We start from the raw sequence: 25,007 nt of genomic DNA, 5'->3' as shown, positions 1-25,007 counted from the left end.
GCAAAGTGCATACCAGGCCTTTGAAAAGGGGCAAAATGAGGGGTCTTAAGTTTAAAATGCTTCTCTGGGAAAAATTTTGTAGCCTGGCTTGCCCAGTTATGAGGTGGCAGACAGTATTTTGGGTTGAAGGCTGTCAGGTAAATTAAAATTCTGACTCCTACAAAGACAATGGAGACCAGGAGGTAAATTGTATGAGGAAAGTCTAAAGGCACCAGCATATGTAGTGCTAAGACTATTTATAAACCACTTTACAACAAAACAGTTCACCAGGCTTGTACAGCAAAATTATTTTTAATTAAATGGCTTCCTGCCTCAAAAGGGCTCACAATCTAAAAAGGAGACACTAGCAAGAGCCACTGGAAAAGTTGCTGCTGTTTGAACCTTTTGCCCTTGGCTCCAACTGCAACATTCTCATTTGCTTATCATTCAAATGTAGCATGTCTACATATTCCTCATCGTCTTGTGCCTGATACGTGTAAGTCTACATTCTGCTGACTTAAATCATCATTTTATGAGCGCTTTCATGCAAGCTGTACAAACAGAGGCTGACTTTTGCACCATGTAATCAGTTCATGGTATCCAGCATTTCAAGGGTTATACACCCACTTCCGGCCTCATTCCCACAAAACATTATTTTAATTAAAGTCCATCCAGCCCCTGAGTGATATTTAGTGCCCCCTGTGCTTGGGGTACTTTGCACAATTCCCATTTTATCTATTTAAACCTTGATTTTTTTAATAAAGAGGGGAAGGGACAAGAATCAAGCCTGCTGCCAGGCTTTCTAGACAAGCAGGTCTGTATTTCAAAGATATTATCTGAGGTATGTATTCAGTATGAGATGGAGTAAACGATGGATATTGGTGTTTTTAAAAAATAAATCTGTAGCAGGTAGGTCTAAGGCTGTTTAGTTTTGATAATACTGCAGCATCATGTATTGCCAGAATTCACTACACCGACAAACTGACAAATCAGTTATTTAACTATACAGATACTTTGTTTCTATACTGGAACTCTGGAATGCTTCTGAAGTATTGCTTTTGTGTAGTTAGCTAAAAGTGGGATGAACAAAATGGTTGGTAGCTGGTACTGTACAATCTAGCAATGCCCTTCCTCATGGGCATGAACCTTTTATAAGGTTTATCCCCAAGTACATCCTGTTCAGCAAGATTCCCCAATAACAATTAAAGTTTCCTTCTTGAGTCTGCCCCTTTTATTGCATTTAAGGGACAATTCATTGCTAATCCCCCAGCTGTACTGAAGTAATACAATGGGCAGGGCTTACAAGGAGGAAATTTTACTGAAAAGTCACTTAAGAGCCTCATAGTGCTTTGCCTATTCACAGTGGACAAGCTGGCATTGCAGTTGCATTTCAGAGTCAAGAAATAAACATGGAATGATAACAGAAAACACTGGAATGCCCTGATGTAACAAGTTGAGGTGGATTCCCAGGAGCAGAAGATCGGAATCTCAGAGAAATGGGCTAGTGTAGCAAGGGTTCCTTACAACATTGTTCTGTTTGAAGAAGGTCTTCTACAGGATCCCTGAGGAAAGCTTGTGGCTTTTTAAAATGATATGATGCCTTTTTAATATGGACATCACTAAATGCAATGAAAAACAGCTACTATTTTCTCATAGGAACACTTTAAGGATCAAAGATTATGTCTAGTAAAAACCATTGTGATTTCCCCAACCATTAGCAAGAAAACAAGTTCTTTTAAAGTGGCAAACCTCTTGGTTCTGCAGACTTTACCTTATTTGCAGTAGTAGCACCTCCCACATGCACAAGTGTCTGGAGACTCTGCCAGTATCAGTTGGAAGTGGAAGGGTTTTTCATAGTTTACCTAAAATACTCAACGTTCAGATGAGAAGGTGTAACAAAAACAGATATCGTATGAAAACAGTTTTTCAGTTAAAATCCAAACAAGGAGAAAAGCTCCTATCGAAAAGCTCCTTGACAAAACAAGGTTTGAAATGAAGTTGCATTTTTTTTTGAAATGCACTTTTTGCTAACCTGCTGCAGGAAAATGAAAACAGTTTCTGCAGTCTGTATTGTTCAGATTATCATCATAATATGGCACAAGGCCTTCCTTTCTTTTGCCGCCTGGACTTTTTCATGGCATTCAGTGTAATGATTGCAGTTTCTCTAAAAACTTGTTCAATATTTTCACGAAACTTGGCTGAACACTCCAAGTAAATGTCTGCGTTAATCTGGCGTCGGGCGTCTTCACCCTGGAGGAGAATATCACCAAAAGCTTTACAGGATGAAGTTGGGTCAAACATCGTCCGTGACATAAGAATAGACCAGTATTTCTCAACCAGTGGTACTCATACCACCAGTGGTACTTGAGGTGGTGTTTGATGGCACCTGTGAGACCCCCAGATTGCTACCATCTGGCAGCACAACACCAATGTGATAAGCAGCAGTAGGAGGCTTGGTGGGCAGAGCTCCAGTGTGTACTTTTCACACAATCAAAAAAGCCCTACTATTTACCCTGAACCTCTTAATGGTGTTTGTCACATTGTGTCTGGCCTCCCAATCTGGAAGTAACTGGTGATGACATAATCACCAGTTATTTCTGGTGGTATTTCCAATAGGAGGACTGTGTGAAGTGGTACAGCAGGGGACAAATGTTGAGAAATGCTGGAATAGACAGTATTTAGTGATGTGAGCTTCAGGTATATATGTATATGCTTGTGTATATATGAAAGCTTGTGTATTTGTCGGAATATCTAGGTCTGCTACAAAGTCCTGCCTGTGGTATTGCTTCAGCATGGCTGGGGGATTAATGATGAATTGTCCCTTACATACGGTATACATCTAGAAGGCTGCTGAAATTCACAGACTAAAAAGCCAGAGAACGGGTGCCCAGCCTAGTCAGTTCCATGAAGCAAAGCGCAGTCGGTGTACTTTCAATTGTTTGGGGATAATTCTTAAGCTCTGAAGAGGGGTGGTGAATCAACAGACTTTCCACTTTAATCTGAGCCCTCAATCATTTTGCTGCAACAGTAGTAAAAGGTCCTTATAGTGCATCTTCATTCAAAATGAGAGACTGTGATTAGCATACAGGTTGTATCCATACATATATTTACCTGGCTGTAAGTGACTGGCTCCTGCTGAGCAGAGCGGAGTTTCCGCAGCTGTTCCTTGTCCATTCGGAGGTCTGTTTTGCAGCCAACAAGTACTATGGGGACTCCACGGCAAAAATGGTTCACCTCATGACACCACTGGCAGACAGAGGTGAAAGTGTTAAAACTTTGCTAAGCATGATAAACTAAAGGAGTAAATGCTTACACAAATTTTAAAATGGGATGGCATGCCAGTCATCTGACCAAGTCAAATACTGCATGAAGCCAACATTGCCAGCATGCAGTGGGCAGCTTCTCTTCTTGATTCAGTTATAGTGTTGCTTGGTAGCAAGATCAGGGCTGCAAAAGCTGCCCTGTGTTTACCATTGCTTGTGAAAAGTGGAGCAAAACCATCTTTCTTCAGCACCATCTCACATTATCTTCCAAAATGCAAACCTTGCCAAAGGCCTCTTACCTTTATCAATACATTATCAAAGCTAATAGGATTCATGACATCAAAGCAAATTAAGACCACATTGGTGTTTTGGTATGAAAGTGGTCGTAGGCGATCATAATCCTCCTGCCCTGAAACAAAGAGGAGAAGAGCAGCTTTGAGTGAGAGAGAAGTCCTTAAAAGTAGGAAGAGTTCATGCTCCTGAATGCTTGCTCCTAATTTGAACCCCAACACGTACACTCAAATCTAGAGGCTGAAACCCTTTTAAATTGTCACAGCTCAGACTGCAGGGAATGGATGGACAGCCAGACATAAGGAAATTGTCAGCACTTTCACAAAATCACAGATCCCAGAGTCAGCAGGAAGAAAACATGACTCTGTTAGCCTAAGGCAGAGTTACCCCACACAAATTAGAATTTGGAAAAAAAACAACAGGTTAATTAAAAATTAAACTCTGATGTCTCCAAATGAATCAAAACCCAAAGGATAAACAAGGAGAAATTTGCCCTGTGTAGTTATTCCTCAACTGCCTCAGTGATTCTAACACATCTGACACATCACATCACTGTGATGTCACACAGAAGGTGGCTTCTGTTAGCCAGTGATTGCCAGAGGCAAATTATTGGGAAAAATCAAAGAGTTTGTGTTAATTGGAGGCTGTGCTTGTCAGCAGAGGAGTTCCAGGAAGGTGCAAACAAAAATTTAATCAAAGCAGCAAAAGAGCTTCACCAGGTATGTAACTTTCACTTCGTTGCTGTGGAGCGCTGAATTTCCAAGGTTAGCTCTCCACCATGTGTGTATATCCATTACTAGATCGATGTCTCATACAGCACATTGCCCAAACCCAGTCTGGGTTGCCCCTACTGCCCACATGCACTTGTGTTCACTATTTTGGACACTAACAGAACCAAATTGTATACACAGCATTCCTTCCTGTTCAGCAGGAGGCAGTTGTTATCTGCCAAAGCTATCTGAAGGGCTGGCTAAGACCACTACTGGCCCCTATGTCACTTTCAAAAGAGATGGCCTCATTCTCCTCAAATCAATGAGGCTTCCTTCCTCACAGATGTTTGCTGCCTCTTTTCTTGTCCTCTCCCATTCCAGACCTTTACTATTTAGTTATATAATACTAATGCATTTGATACTTGATACAGAACCAAGTGGTCAGGTTCCTGCTCCAAGTCTAAAATGTCACACTGGAATGGCAATAGAGGGAGAAAATGAAAGAAGGTTCAGGAAAAGAATGCGCAAGTTATTTCCATTAGATGCACTTAAGGTTCATTATAGCAAAGGATGGGCAAATTATGCCACAGGCTTCACAGAAAATGCTAATTTTGAGAAGGGAGTGAGGAAATAAGAGGCGGTATCACATAGGTGTGTAATATTCTAGATTTAAAAGGCCAATGTTGAAGCACAGTACATCAAACCGAGCAGGGCATTTTCTACCACTATTTATGACTTATACAATTTGGGTTTCCTTGATTTCAGACTACACTCAGAGATGAATGATCCTGCAGCTGTATCTCACGTTGTACCTCAATTAAGACCTGAGTCACACTGGTCATGCCATGCTGGATTAGCTTATTCAGCAAGAAAGCACTTTGCAATGTATAAAGGTCAAGCTACATAAACTTGTAATCTATAAAAATTATATTGCTTGAAAACATTGCTGCGGTGGGGGAAGTTCATAACACAGAAAAAGGAAATTTGTTCCTGGGTCAGGGTCATGTGAAAGGAGGGAGGCCTTCAGCAAGCCATTCACTCCAGTTGGTGGACGAAAAAGTTGATCCCACAAGACTGAAGCCTGCCCACTTCAGTTTTAGGGTGCACCCTTAGCTCATGTTGTGATACCTCTTTTGGCTTCGCTATCACCTCATGTCAACTTGAGAATGTGATCTAGAACAGCAGTCCTATGGCTGCATATTGCAAAGGAAACCCAATAGTGGAGGGAAAGCTGCCTTTCAGAGAAGTGTGTCTGGACCCAATCCTATACAACTTTCCAGCACCGGTGCAGCTGCAATGCAGCTTGGAGGTAAGGGAACAAGTGTTTCCTTACCTTCAGGAGGCCTCTGTGACTGCCACCCCACCAAAGCATGCAGTGCAAGCCCCATTGGCACCACTGCACTGGCCCTGGAAAATTGACTAGGATTGGGCCCTCTGTCATTTACTAAATCTATCCATTGAGGAACCCTGGAAGAACCTAAGTTTCCCCAGGTTACAGTCTGAAAACTAGTTATACAAGTAGTATAAACAGTGTGTCCTGAACTGCTGTTAACTAATGTTACTGTAACAAAAATACGTCTATTGTTATGCAACCCATGTCAAAACTATATACATCATTTCCTGCTACCCATCTTGCAATCACTTTCCATCAATTCCAGAAAATTTTGGCAGAGATGACTCATCTTTTTTTTAATAGAATAAGGAACATATGTTGTTTTTAGTGTTAAAAAAGTAAGATTACCTGCAGTGTCATACAAGTGTAGGGTTACTTCTTTCTTGCCTACAGTGACGCTGGTGGTATATTTCTCAAATACTGAAGGAGCATATTGCTGTCAGGAAAGCAATAGGCAATTCTAGTTAACATGTTGTTTGGTAAATATTGTGACATCTCACAATTTCCCCCCCTCCCAGCTGTGTCAGCTTAGCCTTCTCCAAAGATGCTTTAAACTATTTTTTATTTTTTTTAAAATAACTTAGTAAAATTTTTAAACCATGGCAACACAGTTTCTGCAAATAAGGCTGTTTTTAAAAATAGATACACAACTCTTGAGGATACATCTTGGCATTGAGGCTTAGGGTATTATCCATAGACCCATAAGTGGGAAATACAGGGGCTTTCCAGACCAAAATGCCTCCTGCTTAACCTAGCACTGTCCTTGCTTTCATGTAAGAGACTTCAGTAACTATATGAGGGCATATACTCTAGTTCTGGAAAGAATCAATGCACAGCCTCCAAAGGGGGTAATGAAAGGAAGAAAAAGAGAGAAAAGTGTTGGGGGGGAGTGGTGTAGGTACATCAAAGAGCTGATGGGCATCATTCAACAGGGTTACATGATGCACCCCTTCTGAGAAGGTAGTTGCAACAGTTGCATTTGCTCAGAGAATGAATTGTTGCACAGCCTCAAAACAACGGATCTAAGTTGCTGATCAAGAGGGATTTCACCATGATAGGTGTGCTTCTTGGGAAATATTGTCTAGTTTAGTCAACTGCAGCATCTGGAAAGGCCCATAGCTGTGTGCTAAAAAAAATCTGGTGCCCTAGGCAGAATCTCAGAACAAGTTTCTGATGCTTGTGGCTTTTAACAGGAAAAGGGTAAGTATAGAGCAACTAAGGGTGTAATTAGAAGTCGCCTGTCTGGGATTCGTAGAACTGGATGCTTCAGCATACCCAGTTTCTCACAGTCAGTATGACCTCCATACTCTAAGCAGGGCTTGCTGCCTTCCTATCCCAGTGTTTCTCAACAATTATGCAAAAGCCTGGATTCACCAACTTGAGTAATAAGAAGCCATCTCTCACTCCTGTTGCTATGGGATGACATCTGATGGTAGCACTGTGCATTTTAGCAGCACAGTTCTATGCATGTTTGCTTGAAAGTAAGTTTCAGTGTGTTTAATGCATCTTAAGTGTGTTTAGAATTCACCTCAAGAGCAACTGCAGGCTGTGCATGGGTACCCATAAGTAAATATTAGTGTATTCAATAAACCTTACAGATACAGTTGCACAGAATTGCAACTTTAGTTTATATTTTCATAGAGGCATACAAAACAACACACCCACTCACCCCTTGCTTTCTGAGTATCTTCTGACAGTAATTTCTTGATCAAATATGACTGAAGTTAGACTGGCTGCCCCACTTATAGGAAAAACGGTGAGTGAATTCAGTCACTAACCTTCCCCCCTTTACCAAATTTTTGCTATAATCCTATATTTATTGCAAAATGTTTGATTTCTGAGCATTAAAAATTTAGCCTGATATGACCTCAGGTAGAGGCAGTGCTGGGAAAGATTTTGTGATATCTGAAAGCATCTGCAGCACAAGTGCACAACCCTAACTCTCAAATGTGTTAACAGCTAGCGTCTCTACAGGAAGAGAACCATCCGCACATCCTGGTGCTGTGTGGTTTAGATATGAGTGGCGAAGTTTCCTGTGAACAAGCCTCTGTGAAAAAAACTTTTACCCATGACAATGACTAAAACCTATTATTGCGCCTGCCATAATGCTACTTTAAGTTAACACAAGCTGTTTTCAAGTTTTTATTTAAGAGATTTTATTTTCCTCCACTTTAAATCAGTCTCCAAAACGAACTCACCAACTGGGGAAAATTTAAACATGGACCTTTGTCTGACTGTTTCATAAGGCAACATCTCACCAGACTTTTGGGGTCTACTCTTCAGGGCTACCCACTTTTAGTTTGACAGTGCCAGGTTGTTCAGGGGGTCTTGGAGCTAAGCTCTGGACTAGACCCCATGGTGTTCTCCACTCATCTCAGTGGTGCAGTGGGCACTACCATGTGTCATCCCGGCCAGATGTTCAGGTGTTATCTGGCCGGGAGGCCAGATGGACCCTCTGACCCTTCACACCACTCCCATAGCATGATTCCCTCCTCCTTTGTTGTAAAAAGAGAGGAAAAGTTTGAATCTGATTTTTTAAAAGAAATAACATACATATGGATGCAGGAGGTTCTGTGGAATCTTAAGTGTTGTTCAAAACAGAAGACTAAGGGAGGGACATCTATAAAATTATGTATTATGCATATATTTAGAGGCAATATGTTTCTGAATATGTTGCTTAAGGACAAACAGGGATACTGCCTTCATGTCCTGCTTGCAAACATCCGAGGGACATCAGATCAGCTAATTTGGGAAACAGGATAGGCACCGACACAGACCTTTGGTATGGTCCAGTAGGGCTCTTAGGGGTTTTATTTGACTGAGCACTTGTATCAGTTCTATAATCTACAGCAGGGCTGTCAAACATAAGCCCATGGGCCAAAGCAATTTATTCAGGCCTTGTTAGAATTGGTCTCTCCCAGCTTGATAACTGGGCTTCCTCATATTTTGAAAATATTAACAAGATTTGCACATTTTCTCTTCTGCCATTTGCAGCTAATGAGTTTCTATGCGAGAACCAAGTGCTTATTTCTGGCCATCATCTGCCCAATGATGTCACTTTCTGCTTAATGATGTCACTTCTGGCTCTCAGTAGGTGCCATGAACGCTAGCTTCTGCCTTCTGTATAAAAGGAGTATGAAATTCCTGATCTATAGCATGGCTTCCATGGCATGGGGGGAAGACAACTAACTCTGAAATCTCATAGGAATGTACATATTTCAATACAGTAGGGCAGTGGTTCTCAGATGTTTAACATTGGGATCCACTTTTTAAGGAGAATCTGTCAGGACCCACCGGAAGTGATCTCATGACCAGAAATGACATCATCAAGCAAAAAATTGTTAACAATCCTAGGCTGCAATTCTTCCCACACTTACCCAGGAGTAAGTTCCATTTACTATCATTGTTAAAAGCATATACATAGTAGCCTGTTAAAAGTACAGAGCTGTAACATTCCCCCATATACAGTCACATACCATGGTAGCATTAAGCCTACTATATTAAAAATAAAATATTGAAATGAATGGGGACCCACCTGAAATTGGTTCACGACCCACCTAGTGGGTCTCGACCCACAGTTTGAGATACACTGCAGTAGGGTATATTGGGTTCCCCAGAAGTGTGAGATAGTTTTGGAGGTTCTATGGCATGTGAGGATTTCCGGTCATCATAGAATTATTAGGGTCTGGATAGGAAGCTAGAATTATTAGGGTCTGGATAGGAAGTCTGTCTAGAGAGGCTTGTGGAAGCACATTATTTATTATTGCTATTTATTTTAATATTGCACCACCAACATACGTGGTGATATTACTGAGTCCAAGCCCCCTTGTGCTGAGGGGTTTCAACCAGATTATGTGAGAAAAAGAAATCTGCACCCCTTATAAAACCCTAATTGTGTGTGGTCTTTTGGCATACTGGAGGGCGACGGGAGATAAAATGTGTCAAACACTCATACTGAGTGAAAAGCTTTATTTTTAACATGTTTCCCTTTAGGTTTCCTACACCATCAGTTTGTACAACAGCCAATATTATAATTCCATTGTACAAATCAATAGTAAGGCCACACCTGGAGTATTGCATCTGGTTCTGGTCACCACATCTCAAAAAAGCAGTGGTATTCAAACTGGGGCGTCACAACGCCCCAGCCTGTGGGTCCTGGCCTCTGCCCCCTTAAGGGGCGGGGGCAGCCAGGAAATAGGGGGAAGCCTGCCCAAGCTTGCCCAAGCCTCCTGCAGCCTCCCGGGGGTGTGGGGAGCCCTGCGCAACCTTCGGCAGGGCTCCCCAGGTCAGGAAAAGTGAAAGCAGAGCGATTGCGCTCTGCTCTGCAAAACCGGAAGCGGAGCACAATCGCTCGGCTGTCCCTTCTGACCAGGCTGCAGGGACTGGGGTGCACCCTCCAGTCCCTGCAGCAGCCGTCCCTGTCTGCGGGGAGCCTTGACGAGCGCCTGCAGTGCTCCCCAGGTCAGGGAAAGGGAGAGTGGAGTGATCGCGCTCCACTTCCACTTTTGTGGAGGCAGAGCAGATCGCTCCACTCTCCCTTTCCTTGACCTGGGGCACCCTGCAGGCACTTGCACAGGGCTCCCGGCACAGAGGGATGGCTGCTGCAGGGACTGGTGAGTGCATCCCAGTCCCTGCAGCCCCCTGAACAACGCGATCCTGGGGATCCTGGATATTGCGTTGCTGCCTCCCCCCCCCCCCCGCAAAGACTTACTGCAGGTTTCAAACTCCTGGAGAGTAAAAAAAAAGATATAGTGGAAATAGAAAAGGTGCAGAAGAGAGCGACCAAAATTATTACTGGGCTGGGGCACCCCCATTATGAGGAAAGGCTATAGTGTTCGGTGCTCTTCAGTCTAGAAAGAAGGTGCCTGGGGAGACCTGCAGAATTATTCAGGGGATGGATACAGAGATGCTCTTTTTCCTCTCACAGGACCAGGGAACATCCACTAAAATTGAGTGTCTGTGCAACTCCTTGCCACAGGATATGATGATAGAATGGGTTGAGGGATGCTCTTTTCTTCCTCACACAACACCTGAACCAGGGGAAAGCCACTGAGTGTCTGTGGAACCCCTTGCCACAGGGTATGGTGGTAGATAGGGCGGATAAAGGGAAGCTCACTTCCCTCTCACACAACATCAGAACCAGGGGACAGCCACTAAAGTTGAGTGTCAAGAGTTATAACAAAGACATATTTAGCCAGTGTGTAATGGGTCTGTGGAGCTCCTTGCCACAGGATATGATGATAGAATGGGTCGAGGGATGCTCTCTTCTTCCTCACACAACACCTGAACCAGGGGAAAGCCACTGAGTGTCTGTGTAACTCCTTGCCACAGGATAAGGTGGTAGAACATAGAGGGACGCTCTTTCCCCCCTCACACAGCACCACAGTCAGGCCACGACCACTAAAATTGTGTCTGTGGAACTCCTTGCCACAGGATGTGGTGATGGTAATGGACAGAGTGGATAGAGGGCTGTCCTTCTCCCTCTCACACAACACCAGAACTAGGGCGCAGCCACTAAAGCTGAGCACCACGAGAACAAAGACGTATTCGGCCAGCGTGCGATGGGTCTGTGGAACTCCTTGCCACAGGATGTGGCGACAGCGTCTGGTCTAGCCGACAGATTTCTGAGGGAGAAGTCCATCAGTGGCCACAAGCCATGCTGACTGCGCAGCCTCAGAGGTTGCCCCTCTAAGTGCCCGTGCAGGGGAGGGTCTCCTGAGGCACCAGCTGAGCCACTGTGAGGAGAGGCAGGCGGCCTTTGGCCTGGGCTGTGTGCTTGTGGCACCCGTCCTGAGCGCCTGGCTGGGCGGGCTGCAGTCAGGTGCTGGAGCCTGGACCGTCGCTCCCCTGTGAAGAGAACCCCTGAGGCGGCTTTGGCGCCCTGGCCAAGAGGATGCTGCTGCTGCCTCCTGAGGGAAGAGGGGGAAGGGCGGGCGGGCTGCGATTGGCTGAGGGAATGCGCGGGAAAGAGGGATGCTGCCTCCCGCACTCACCTCAGTATTCCAGCGGGTGGGGGGGAAGGGCGGGCGGGCTGCGATTGGCTGAGGGAGCGCGCGGGAAAGAGGGGATGCTGCCCCCCCCACACTCACCTCAGTGGACCAGCCGCGGGGGGAAGGGCGGCGAGCTGTGATTGGCTGAGGGGGAGATGGCTGCGCCCCCCGCCGCACTCACCTCAGGGAAGGCGCCCTTGGCGTAGACCAGCAGCAGGGACGTCTTCCCGCAGCCCCCGTCGCCCACCACCACCGCCTTCAGCTCCTCCGTCCTGCGCTTCTGCCCGCCCTCCTCGGGGCGCCCGCCCGGGGCCGCCCCGTTCGCCTCCTCGGCCATGAGGGGAGGGGAGGGGAGGGGGCCGCTCCCTCAAACCCCTCAGCGCGGGAAGGAGCGCGCGCCCTGAGCAGAAGCAGCGCCTGCTGCTGCTGCTCGCGAGGCTCGGTCTGCCTTCTGCGGGCGCAGGGCTGAGGGAGGAAGAGGTGAGGCGGTCGGCGCCGCCGCCCGTCTTTGAGGGAGAGCCCAGCCCAGCCCGCCTCCTCCTCCTCAGCCTCCTTCCTCAATTATGTGCAGCTGAGCCGCACTGCTGTCGAAGACGAGGGAGGCTCACACAAGGCCGCAGGCAGTTCACACCTGTCGCAGCCACGTCCTGTCAGTGGCACAGGCTGTTCACACGTGCAGACCGGACCCAGGTCCTGTCAGTGTCATGAGTTGGGTTCACACGTTCAGACCAGACCCAGGTCCTGTCATTCACCCAAATTGGGTTCACATGTTCAAACCGCACCCAGGTCCCGTCACTGGCAGGAGGGTTGTTCACACGTTCAAACAAGGCCCAGGTCCTGTCAGTGGCACAGGCTGTTCATCAGACCCAGGTCCTGTAAGTGTCGAGAGTTGGGTTCACACGTTCAAACAAGACCCAGGTCCTGTCAGTGGCACAGGCTGTTCACACATCCAGACTCGACCCAGGTCCTGTCAGTGTCACGAGTTAGGTTCACACATTCAAACAAGACCCAGGTCCTGTCAGTGGCATGAGCTGGCTTCACACGTTCAAACAAGACCCAGGTCCTGTCAGTGGCACAGGCTGTTCACACGTGCAGACCAGACCCAGGTCCTGTCAGTGTCACGAGTTGGGTTCACACGTTCAAAGCAGGTGAGGCAAAGCCACCCCCCTGGAGTTCTTCAAAAAGCACTGCTACTCTGGGCACGGGTTGTGAATGCTTGTGCACCTCACATGGTGGCAGCACTTTTTGAAGGACTCCAGTGGGGATGCTCTGCCTCTCCACCCACTGCCAGTCCCTCATTCAATCAGTTAAGTCTGCACCTTAGTACCATTACACCAGTCCTCTTATTTACATGTATTGCAGGTAGGCTGTGACTAGTGTAGAACAGTGTTTCTCAACCAGTGCTCTAGGTACCACCAGTGGTACTTGAGGTGTTGCCTGGTGGTACTCACAGGACTCCTTGACAGAGTGACCAGACATCTTTTTCCAGGATGTGTCCTCTTTTTTAGCCTTGTGTCCTGGAAAATAACTCAAATGTTCTCCTTTTGCCTGGGAGTAGGCCACTGCAGGCAGCACATAGCCTTCTTGTAATTATTAAAAACTATATTACATATGATTTATTTAGTAATATAGGGTTTAGCTTAACCACATTAAATCAATATACAAGTGTTTTTAGCTTTTATTTTATCATGTCCTACATTTTTCTTGGATAAGCTACAGTAATTCTTGTGTAGTACATGTGCATGTCTTCACCATAAGACATAGCAATGGTACTGCCACTAGCTTTAACCCATTTTTGCCCAGTCCACAGGTGTATACATTTGGTCCCTGTTGTGTATATGTAACACTGGGCAAAAGTGGCTTTTAAAAGTGTAAGATGCATTAATGGCCATTGATGATAATAGTAAACAAAACCTCTATATTCGTAGGCAATATCCCTCTAAATAAAAGCTGCAACTACAAAGGGGGGGGGATGGCTATATCCAAAAGAAAATTTCCATTGTCCATTTTGAAATCTGATTTCCCATCAAATTCTAATATTCTGAATATAACCACTCAGGGCAATAATATTAACATAAGGTATGAATAGTATAAAGCTGTGTTACTGGGAATTACACTGGAGATATAGCACCCATTCCAGTAGCCTAAAAAACAATTTCACAAAACACTGCCTCCACAAAGGATCATTCAGGGACTATTCACCTGTGGGGCTCAATGCCCACAGACACAGCTCTGATCCAATCCTGCTCAAACCCAGGTGTCATCGTGCTGGAAGAATGGTCAACAACACTCTTTTCTGCAAATATGCAACAGGTAAGACTCTAGTCCCCCCCCCCCCACTATTGGTAAAATAAGTAAGAGCCCAATCCTACCCAACTTTTCAGTACTGATGCAGCTGCAGTGGAGTCCTGAATTAAGGGAACAAACAAAATGGTATTCCCAACCTAATTGGGTAGTATAGTTTTAATAACATCATTTTAAATAAGTCCTAAACCAGCAGCTAGTAGGCACCATCTTTCCTCCCTTCACTCTTGCACTGGAGGGAATGGCTCTAAGATGCTACCTGCTGCGATACAAATTTACCATCTCAAGAATGCTGTTTTTGTGAAAATTGCTAGATGTATTTAAATTTATGCAGACTTGATTAAAAGTTTGATTTAACCCAAGATTAACTGACAGTCTTAGAGAGGGAATTCTTATTCTGCATGTTTGCTGTATTTATGAAAAAAGTCACTGGAAGTAACTTCAGATTAAGGGATGGTTCTCATATATATGTACAAAGTACATTATTTTCTAAATTTTTGGAGCACCTTGCTCTTGCGCTCTCTCTCTCTCTCTCTCTCATGTGCATATTTGCACACAGACATTGAAAAAATACTGATTTTCAAGGCAACCTGCTTATACAACAGTGCAGTGTTACAGTTGTGAAGGTTAACTCATGATATGCAGGTCATCAAGTGATGAATATGCATGTATGAATCAGCCAATATTGTGGTCTATTCACAACATTTAGCATTAACTGTCATAACTGTGACCTGCAGGTGACCTGCAGGAGATGGCTATCATGACCCAAGAAGCCCCTGTGTAGCTTACATAAATTTCAGGTCATACATCCCAGTCATATCCAAAAAAGCTGAATTTGGCTATTACATGCCATAAAACTCTACTTACTGTTTCTCCTTTTAGTGAATATTTAGGTGGTTTTGTATTTTTATTCCCACAGGCCATCTGACTCACCCCTTGAAATTTGTGTCATATCCAACATTTGTGTGGGTTTAGTCTCACCCTATGGTTTTATTTTTCCTCCTTGATCATGCCACTGGGTGGCTCTCTAGAGCTGCACACAAGTCAATTTTACACATGAGATCTACCTTGAAAGGCATAGCAGAGTGAAATGCCAGTGCAAAAAGGCAAAGGCCTCTTGTCAAGGAGCATTATAGGAGGAACACTGTCCAAAATGAGCACAGGGCCAGTATCTGTACCACCAGAAGGGCTTCAGACTTGTTTTTCTTGAATAGCAGCCTGACTAGCAGCAAAACAAACCACTTAAATTGAAGTTCCAAAACCAGCATACAATTTCATCAAAAAATCTGCCCTGGAACACAGGAGCTCTTGAGTATATATGAAGTTGCTCTTTAGAACCAAAGCATGGCATATAGAATCAAGGCAAACAACACTATTTTGTGATTTACAAAGTGAGTCTTTAATAAGAAACATTAAAGCAAGGGAGAAGACAGCTTCTTGCAGTACTGCTAGTCAGACAGCACATATTTTATTTGTATACCAGTCCACCTGCAAAGAGTTCAGGGGAGTACACATGGTCTCCTTTCCCCAATCACCTACTTTTATCCTTACCTTATGAGATGGCTGAGAGGAAGGACTTGCCCAAGGTCACTCTGAAAGTTCAGCACCACCAAGCAGGGATTCAAATTCCAGCTCACCAATTCCCTGGCTTAGTCTAACCCCTACAACACTTTGCCACAAGAGTTCCTTTAACTGTAAGAGACATGGTTTGTATACCAGGAATTTTTTGTGTTCCTTTGTAACTGGAGCTAGATGCTGTGTATGAATAGTAGCAGTGTCAGAATAACGGGCCCCTTGCTTATTCTGGGACCACAGGAAGTGCTGAACCTCAATCCCCCCAGAAGGTCATGCAACTTAAGTTGCAAATCAAGTATCCATTTCCAAAACTAGCTGGTACATTTTATGCCTTTGTTTACATTATTCAGAAAGCCCAACTACATTCTGCCTACTTGGAAAAGAGGTTCATTTTCTCATCTGTACACTTTGCATCATAACCTGACCCTGTATGTGTTCATTCGGAAGGCCACTGCATTCACTTACATGCCAAGTCTGGCACTGTATTTTCTTACCTCAGTGTAAATCCTACTGAACATAGTGGGTCATATTTCTGAGTAAACACGCCTAGCAACAGTCTCACTTAACAAAAGTTCATATTACTTTTGATTCCCATTATTTCCAGGAAACATTTTTCAGGTATTTCACATTTTGAAGAAAACAAGTTGTCACATGCACAGTAACCCTCCTATAGCCACAGCTCCCATATCCACAGTTTCACTTATCCATTTATTCCCAGGGAAGTGTGTACAGGATTGCAGCCCAAGTGTTTTCAACAGCAGTGCTTCTACACAAACAGTTGCAGACAATATTAAGAATATATATTCAGATATCCTTCCCTCTGCAACAGCCATGGATTCAAGACTCCCAATTTCTGGCCCTTAAACATTCCATGCCTTTGCATTTCCATTTTTAAAACATGAAGTTATTTTTTTTAAATTCTTCAAATCAAAATTCAGGGCAAAATACAGCTGTTTACTGTAGGGATAACTTTGCATTTAACAAAACCAAAGAGAAGCATTCTGATGTAGTGTATAAACCCCTAGGTCGGTTGTTCCCAAACTTAATTGTTGTGGCAGCTTGGGGAGCCGCAGAAACCAGCCAAGGAGCAGTGGAATTCTTGCAAAAAACCTGCAGCCCTATACAATGTTTAGGATTGTAGCCTTAATGGGGAGCCAGGGCCAATGGCCCAGTAAGTCAAGGGAGCTGCCAGTTGAAAAAGTTTGGGAACTAATGCCCTAGGTGGAGACAATGTAGGATTCTTGATAATGGCTAGGACCCTGTGGGTACTATGTGTGGTTTCAAGGCACAAAACTTCATTTTGGTACAACTGGAAGAAAGAATTATTTTGTTTGCTGCTTTTAGCTCATTACAAATGCAGATTGCTCTTCTCCATAATAATAGGGCACAGTGGGCATCTGTATAACTTGTAATAGAAAGATTAACCCTTAGATTTAAATCTAAAATGAGCTATAATCAAGAAAACTGATGGAAAAATCAGGTTTTATAAATGCATACCTCTTTTGTTCTTGCAGCACTCGTGACAATTGGACATTTAAATGCAAGTCTCCTCAGAAAGTAAGTAAACCAAGTCTTCTGATTTTACAAATAAAAACCCAGTACTGTATATATATAGATGTTATAACTACTGTACACTCATACAGTGTACTTATTAAGTTTACAGTGCCCGTCTCTTTGAAAGGCACAGGCAAAGAGACAGATGTTTGCATTTTAGTATATAAATGAAATCCATAGACACAAACCCAACTGATGCCTATCCTAGTCTGACAGCTAGGAATAGTTGTTACATGGTTCATCCATTCTGCTCCCATAGCTTTGCAATTTCAGGGCAGTATTGGTATAGGAATAGGAACTCCAAGTTGGGTTGGGTCTAGAATCCTTATCCTCATAGTGACCAGAAATGACAAATATTACAAATGTAACTTGTATGTTAGACTGTAGAAGCATGTCTACTGCAAAGTCATTGTGCCAGAGGTTAAATTGTTCCTTATTAGGAAGAGGGGAGGAAGAAAATGAGAAGCTATACAAATCCCAGGAGTCAATAACCAATGTCTTGCAGCACAGGTGGATGGCAGTATCATGTCATTTTGACTGCCACATGGTTAAATGTAGTTTCTGCATACTCTGGTCAAATATTAACCGTTATTAGTGAAACTCAAGGTTGGTACACTAGGAACCACCCATTCAGGAGGTTTGTTTGCTTTTCCCCTTCCTCAGATATCCAGGCCACTCTAAATGCATAATTCACACAGTTTTGCTATAGCTAATGACCCTTAATGGTGTTAATAAGCCACCAGCATTGCGTTAGCAACAGGGCTATGGCAATTGCTAAGCGCCATGTTTTAATACTCTCGATTTAGTGTTCCCACAAAGATTACTTTAAAAAGGATACTAAATATACACTAAATTGACAACCAACCTTATCTATTTTGACACCTACCAGAACTTAAGGCTTGAGAAGGAGAAAAAAAAGTAACCCTAAATGCTTAAGTCCAGTTTCAAAACACGCAGCTGCAGTACACAAACACAGCATATCAGTTTAAAATGGCCAGTAGATCATGTGCAATTCATTTATTTCAGAGTACTGCTACTACAACACACAGGAAGTGGGCTGTGGCCTTAATCAAAGTGTCTTTAGGAGCAAGTTTCCTGTGTTGTTCTACAACAAACTACTTCCTCATTTATTACTGACAAGTCACAAGACAAAGTTGTTCTACAGCAAGCATTCTAGAGCTGTGTGTTTCATCACTTTATATTTCACAGTGCTTTCTGGATTCTTTCCAACTTACCAATACACAGATATTTATGCAAGATTTCCTAACACATTGCAAGCAAGTACTAGCTCCCTTTTAAGAACAAACCAGAGGTATTTAAGAGTAACACACTCAAATGGCGACTGCTATTCTCAAATCATTTATTCTAGAGACCTTCATGTACAACATTGCATCCTCAATCTAATAAAGCTAAAACATTGGCCGATTTCAATAATATTCAGTTTAAGTTTTAAACTCCTCCACTTGGTTGTCAGATTACAGTGCTTCAGGGATGGAAGCTGCAACTGGCATGAATTCGCTACCTAGATCCAGGTCTAGCAACCCTCTTCCTATTAGCCGGTAGTGCCCCGCCCCTCCTATCCCTAGGCTCCAAGTGTACTGTTGCTACCTCCTTCTTTCTCCTTGCCTCCTTAAAACAAGGGCCCTGCTAGTTCAAAGGGTCCAACATCATGTGTCCCACAGTAGATAGCCAAATGTGTTCATGGAAGTCCACAAGCAACACATGCGAGCAGTAGCCCATTTGTTCCCCAGATCCCAAAACTCAATAATAAAGTCTCCATCGTGCTGGTTCTGTTTGGTTTCCAAAGACCAATAGCAAGATAGACCTCTGCTTTTCCATAAGTTTGTCTAAACCCCTTTTGAAGCCATTGCTATATCATACTACAGTAAATCCGATAAGTACCTTGTCTGTCCTTTATCGCCAGTCAGTTTCATTAATGACCCTAAGATCTAGCATTAGAAGAGGGAACACTCAGAGGATCTACTTTCTTCACAGCATGTCTTTACCACTCAATTTCCCCAGGCCACTCTCCATTTGTCTCCTTTAACAACTCTTTAGCAGCCTTCCTAGCATGTTTCTTCCACAATCTACTGTCCCTCCTATTATTCAACACACTGAGATTTCTTCAGAGCCTGCTCTGATTAGCCCCTTGTTGCCTCAGATCCTTCTCTGTCCATTCCCTCAAGCCTCATTCTCTACCTTCACTGGTTCTCTCAGTCTCTTGCATACTCTGCAGCCTTCCTTCAACCACAGTGCTTCTAAAGTAAAGCTCCTTTACTTTTCCTCCCTCCTGTGACCACATCCCAGTCCCCACTATTCCTTGTATGAGACCATAATCCAGCTGAACTGACAACTTTCCCTTCCCCCTCAGAAAATAGTTTACAAACTGTTTGGTTTCCTGGACAACTTGAACATTAAACCAGCCCACCAGCTCAGCCAAAGGCTACCACAACCAGTAAACAGTCTGGGTAATAAGGTTCAAATGCCACATAAACAAACCCGAAGGTACAGTCTTCTCCTAAACCAGAGTTCCCCACATGTGGGGGGGAGGGACAAACCAAAACTTTCACATTTAGCAATCCTACCCAATATCCTTTTGAAATTCAAGAGAATTTCCTGCCCATGCAGAGAAAAGTATAACCAGTATACCCCAGGATGCCTTGACACTTAGATCCTGGAACCAGGGAATTACATTCATACAGCACCGCCATTTGAAATCCCCAAACATTCAGATTATTTCCATCTGAAGGATACTATTTTTGAAGTTTTTTAACAAACTGATTGCAAACCAATTTTCAATTATTCAAAATGCAAAGATCCAGGAAACAATATTTCTATGAATTAAGTCCTCAGACTAAGAAATGGAGGGGCGAGGGATCCCAACACACATTGAGAGGGGAATGGGAGGGGTTGCAAAAGCAAACAAAGTGATGTGATCCTGGGGCATTTGCCATTAATTAGAGCTCTGCATATATAGACCAGGGATTCATAAGCCACTTTTATCAGAAAGTTCCACTGACTCATGGTATTAAGGACTGCAAGTCAGAGTGTAACAAGGTCCAGACTGAGTATGATCCAGAGCTTTTCAATACAGTAACAATAGTGCACTGGAGCTTCCCTAAAGAGGAACATGAAAACTTATTTCCATTTATAAGGTTAATATAGTAAAGGTATCACCCACACGCCTACATTGCAAGAAGGGAATATATATCTATATCTATATCTATATATAGATATAGATATAGATGGATCCCATAAAATGCTTACTTGAAATCTGTGAGGACCTATGAATACTGACTTGTTATTTTTGCATAACAGTAAAAAGGCACACTGGTGTCGCTAGGGGGTGTGGGCCGCACCAGGTGACGCGCCCTGGGGGAGGACGCGCTAATCGCGGGGTTAGGAGTTACCATGTCATTCCATACACCGTTGGATGCGGAATGGCCAGCGGAGTGCAGTGCAAGAAACAGAATTGAAATCGCTCCTTTCTTTCAAAAGTTATGGCCAAAAAATCGGAAGGAAAAAATGCATTGCACCCTGTGGAAAGTGAAAGTGAGCTGTATCACATGTTTACTCGTGAGTAGGTGAACTTGCCATAGTCCGTCGGAAAGGGCAGACTAAGAGGAATCCAATGACACCACAATGGTCCCGATTCAATGAATGCAGCCCCCCAAAAACACCCAAGAAGTTCCCCCTCCCAGCTGTGAGTCTGAGCCCAAAACGAAGTCACATGGCCGCATTTACTCACAAGTAGGCGGACTTGCCTTAGTCAAGGCAGGCTGAGAGGCTCCAAGGACGTCAGAATGGTCTTCATCCAATGAGTGCAGCCCCCAAAAACGGAGAAGGAGGTTCTTCCCCCCCCCCCCCCCGCTGCCTCCCTCCCAGTCTATGGAGCCCTATGGAAAGCAAAGCAGCTGCTCAGTCGCGTTTACTTGCGAGTAGGCAGACGTGCCTTGGCTGGTGGTCAGGCCAGGCAAAGGGGAATGTGAGGACACCAGAAGGGTCCTGATCTGATGGAGCTGCTCCAGAAGGCAGCCTCCCCTCCCAAAAAAAGAACAAAAAAGGGGCTTGAAAAAGGGGAAGTTTTCTATTTTGCACTTGCAAAGCCAGGTGGGTCTTTATATGGATATGCCTGAAATAGAAGAACTTTAAACTGGGCACAGGGGAGGGCTGGAAATCTCACTGATTCTTTTTTGGGGGGGTTGTTATTGCAGGCAGACTACAGAGTAAGCTCCATTGACCACCATGGGACTTACTTCAGAGTAGACATGCATAGGATTGAGCTCACAGGCTGCAATCTTACCCACACTTTCCTGAGAGCAAGCCCCATTGACCACAATAAGACTTACCGTACTTCAGAATAGATTCACTTGGTGGAACAGGACTGGCTCTCCCTTATTTAATTATTTTATTTTAATTTAATTATTTATAATTATTTTAATTTGCTTGATGATGTCACTTCTGGCCATGACATCAGTTCCAATGGGTCCTGGACAGATTGTCATTCTAAAAAGTGGGTCCCAGTGCTATAAGTTTGAGAACTGCTGCCATAAGGTGTTAGTAAGTTGACACAGGTGGGTGGGGGTGTGTGTGTGTGAGACTCTACAAGTTTTCAAAATCACTAAAATCAGAATTTGGAGGAATAAGACCATCATGATATATCAATCAATGCGTAATTTCATGCAGAATGCAATGAAACAAACCACATTGAAATATCTGTGTTATAACAAAAGGTACAGTCAAAACCCAGTGGGGGCGGGGCGATGCTACATCACCCCGCCCACCTGGGGCATTGCCCCGCCCACTACATGGGGTGATGCACAGGCCTCCCGCACCAGGTGATGCAAATCCTAGTGATGCCACTGAAAAGGCATGGCTTTTTTTGCAGCTGATCTTTTAATTACAGTATCTGCCAGACAACAGTCAGCTGCATAAAAGAGTTAAATTCATTTGTAGAGAGAGGAGTACCAGTGCATGTTAGCAAATTGTCAAAGCATGCAAGCCTCTTGCAGGGGGTTTCTCTAAGCCTCTAATTATACTGGAGCATTAGGATACGTTTGGTTTCTTAATACATGCAATATGAACCACTGCCAAGAAACAGGCTACTGGGTTAAATATACTGGACTAGCCCCATAAAGCTGTCCTGAATGATGACACTTGTCTTTGAAACAGTTGTCACAGTGAGCATCATTAAACTGATAAAACAAACTCTGGTTTCCCCCACCAGCAGCTTGGGGAAAAAAAATAATTTGGCAGTTTAGAACAGTACTCTTCTCATTCCAAGCACAGGAATAGAGGGCCACAGAACCCATGACAGTATAGGAGCCAATGTAAAATAACCATTCACTAAGAACAAGAAATCCACAGTTCAGATCTCACCTCAGCCTTTAAGTCACTGGGTGACTGTCTGCAACTCACTAACTCCACATCTCCAGTACTACTTGGGGATGGTACTAACCTACCTTACAGAGCAGCAGAAAGGATTACTGAAGTACTCCAGACACTCAAAATACACTATATAAGCACTCAGTATCATTCCTAAGGGATGCAAATGCAGCAAGTAAGGGAAGGTTATTCCTGACCCCACCTTCATTTGATCAGTGCAAGTAGGAAATACACAGTGACCTACATTATACTGTACAGCAGTATACCAAGTGAAGGGGGAGGGCGAATCGCAAAGGAGGGAGAACACAGACACACAGAGAGCACAGGAAACCAGCCTGCACACTCCAGCAACTGCTCCTGCCTCATCTGTACTAATCTGAAAGTAATTTAAGGACTCCAAACCAACCAGTTAGCATAGCATACAATCACAGCAGGAATAGAAGGGAAAGATGCCCTACTAGTGAGCAAATGAGCTGACTAACCTCATGTGCTCTTGCCACATCAGCTTCACAACAAGCAGGTCAGCCACTCGGACTAAGGCAAAGCAGCTAAGGCACTCAGATAAAGGGAACTTTAGAAGCCACACACATTCCTCTTGGCCTCAGTTCCAGAAGTTATTTGTAACCAAAAGGGGCAAACACTATTCATTAGGGCTTGACATATCCAGTTCACACTCCTCACATAAGAAGTCACTCCCCCCACCACCAAAAGAGGACAGAACAAGTGTGCAGTGTAATCCTCAGCATGTTTACTCAGAAATAACTCCTGCATAATACAATTTACGCCCTGGGGGCCTTGCTTAGGGTTGTAACCTTAGTATAAGCCATACCTCCAATTGACCAACCTCTGAATTAAGCAGTCACTTTACACTTTCTTCCCACAAAGAACAGAAGCATGACATTGCCTGTTAAACACTGAACACTCTGCTCCACAGAGTATTGCCTTAAAAAACAGGTTCAGCTGCTTGAGCAAATCCTGGTGATGGAATGCCTTCACTCCCACAAAGATCGGAGAGACAACACCCTGGCCTCCTGCAGATCTTTTACAAGAAACAGGCTACAGGAAAGTGAACAAGCTCAGGATTTTAACTACCACCCATAATAGGATATTGCTATGGGGGAGCTGAAATCTCACAAACACAACAGCTTCCTTTAGTGCTAGTTTCGGTCATAATGATGTTGCCTCTGTGCACAAATAGAACCAACCCACCTCCTAAATCAATTCATGCAGTCCAGAAGTACAGTTCTTCCTCGCACTCCCCACAGCAGAACAACTTTAAGTGTAATAATTTCTGCAGAGGACGTGAAAAATAAGGATGGAAAAAATGAGCCTGTTCCAAGGCCGGCATTAGAGGATCCCTGAGAGGAAGTAGAGGCCAGAGGCTCCTGCAGCTTGCTTCTCTGAAGTTTCAAGAAGCAGCCATTCCCCACCCCCAGGATGGCTAACAGCGCTAACCAAACCAATAGCAACTCAGTGGCATTCAGGATCTGCTGCCAGGATTATCAGCTCTGATCTTGAAAGCACAAGACCCTCCAGAGCAGCACCCACCTATTATGTGCTGCAGGGCTAAGGAAAGAAGTTCTTGAGACAAAGGAAAGCCACTGAAAAATGGAAATACGACTGGCAAACCCTACCTACTGCAAACAGGCAGAGAGAGAAAGATACCATCAGCAAAACCCTCTCTCCTCTGACAAGAGGCCAGGCACTCCCTTGTCAGCTCCTCCTCCTCAATCAGTCAGTTGAGCTCACCCTTTCCAAGGGTCATGGGGGGGTTGAGAAATTAGTATTGCCAAGAGACCTACATGGAGACAGGTGATAAGAGTTAGAGACCTGTTCAGAGATCACCCCATGACTGCTTCACCAGCAAACAAGAAACCATTTAAGGAGGGGCGGGGGGGGGGAGGAGAAATCCAGTTGCTTGCTCACTGCAGTGCAGGGAAAAAAAGATCACTCCTGCTTTTAAGCAAATTATTTGGGCTTCATCTATATCTTGCTGCTTCCAACCCTGCCGGTGTGCTCAGTTCTTGCCCGCCCATCATCATCGTCGTCGTCGTCGTCTTTCCAGTCCATACAAGAACACTTTTGGATTCGAGACACAAAAGATTAGGACTTCCTGCTAGCTACTCTGCGCCTTTGTCTCTTTCTTGAACGACAGGAGCGTCCTGTGTCTTTAAGAGCCGGGCTGCTAGGCTACCCCTGGTCTTCCCCTCCCCCCTGCAGTCTCCAGCCCTCCCCCACCCCCGGGAGTGCCGAGCAGAACAGCAGGCAAAAACTGGAGCCCTGCCAGCATCTCCTGTTACACTCTCTCTCCTGCGTTCCTTCTTGCTGCTGCAAAAGCACCAGCATAAAATGGCAACCATCTTTTTTCCTCCTCCCCCCTGCTTTCTTCCTAAACCTTTCTTTAAAAAAAAAAAAAAAAAAAGAAGGAGCTGCCTCGCTTTGCTTTTCACAAGCCTTCACACTCACAAACACAAAGAAAAGAGTTGGGGGGAGGAAAAGAGGAGGAAGGAATGACCCCCCCCTGCACTGATCAAGAATAGAAAGGACGCTCAGAGCCTTGGAG

General features: G+C 44.3%; 1 protein-coding gene across 1 annotated transcript; it reads right to left on the bottom strand.

The window, feature by feature from the left end:
* Positions 1-1,875: 1,875 nt before the first annotated feature.
* RHOF (ras homolog family member F, filopodia associated) lies at positions 1,876-12,063 on the bottom strand. Its single transcript, XM_066609599.1, has 5 exons — positions 11,808-12,063; positions 5,985-6,072; positions 3,542-3,651; positions 3,091-3,225; positions 1,876-2,229 (listed from the first exon to the last, which is right to left on the bottom strand). The coding sequence occupies exons 1-5, from the start codon at positions 11,961-11,963 to the stop codon at positions 2,065-2,067; spliced, it is 654 nt and encodes a 217-aa protein (XP_066465696.1). The 5' UTR covers positions 11,964-12,063; the 3' UTR covers positions 1,876-2,064.
* Positions 12,064-25,007: the final 12,944 nt, after the last annotated feature.

Source organism: Tiliqua scincoides, chromosome 14 (assembly GCF_035046505.1).
Source record: "Tiliqua scincoides isolate rTilSci1 chromosome 14, rTilSci1.hap2, whole genome shotgun sequence".
Classification (NCBI taxonomy): Eukaryota; Metazoa; Chordata; class Lepidosauria; order Squamata; family Scincidae; genus Tiliqua; species Tiliqua scincoides.
Note: the sequence above shows the minus strand (reverse complement) of the source record. Positions and strands in the feature narration are given on the sequence as shown.

Excerpts from the sequence above, each read along its gene's own strand:
- RHOF (XM_066609599.1), bottom strand. The coding sequence starts at position 11,963 with ATGGCCGAGGAGGCGAACGGGGCGGCCCCGGGCGGGCGCCCCGAGGAG. Across the intron at positions 3,226-3,541 it reads TTGATAATGTATTGATAAAG|TGGTGTCATGAGGTGAACCA; the intron begins GTAAGAGGCCTT and ends TCTGTCTGCCAG. Across the intron at positions 2,230-3,090 it reads AGCCAGTCACTTACAGCCAG|GGTGAAGACGCCCGACGCCA; the intron begins GTAAATATATGT and ends ATTCTCCTCCAG.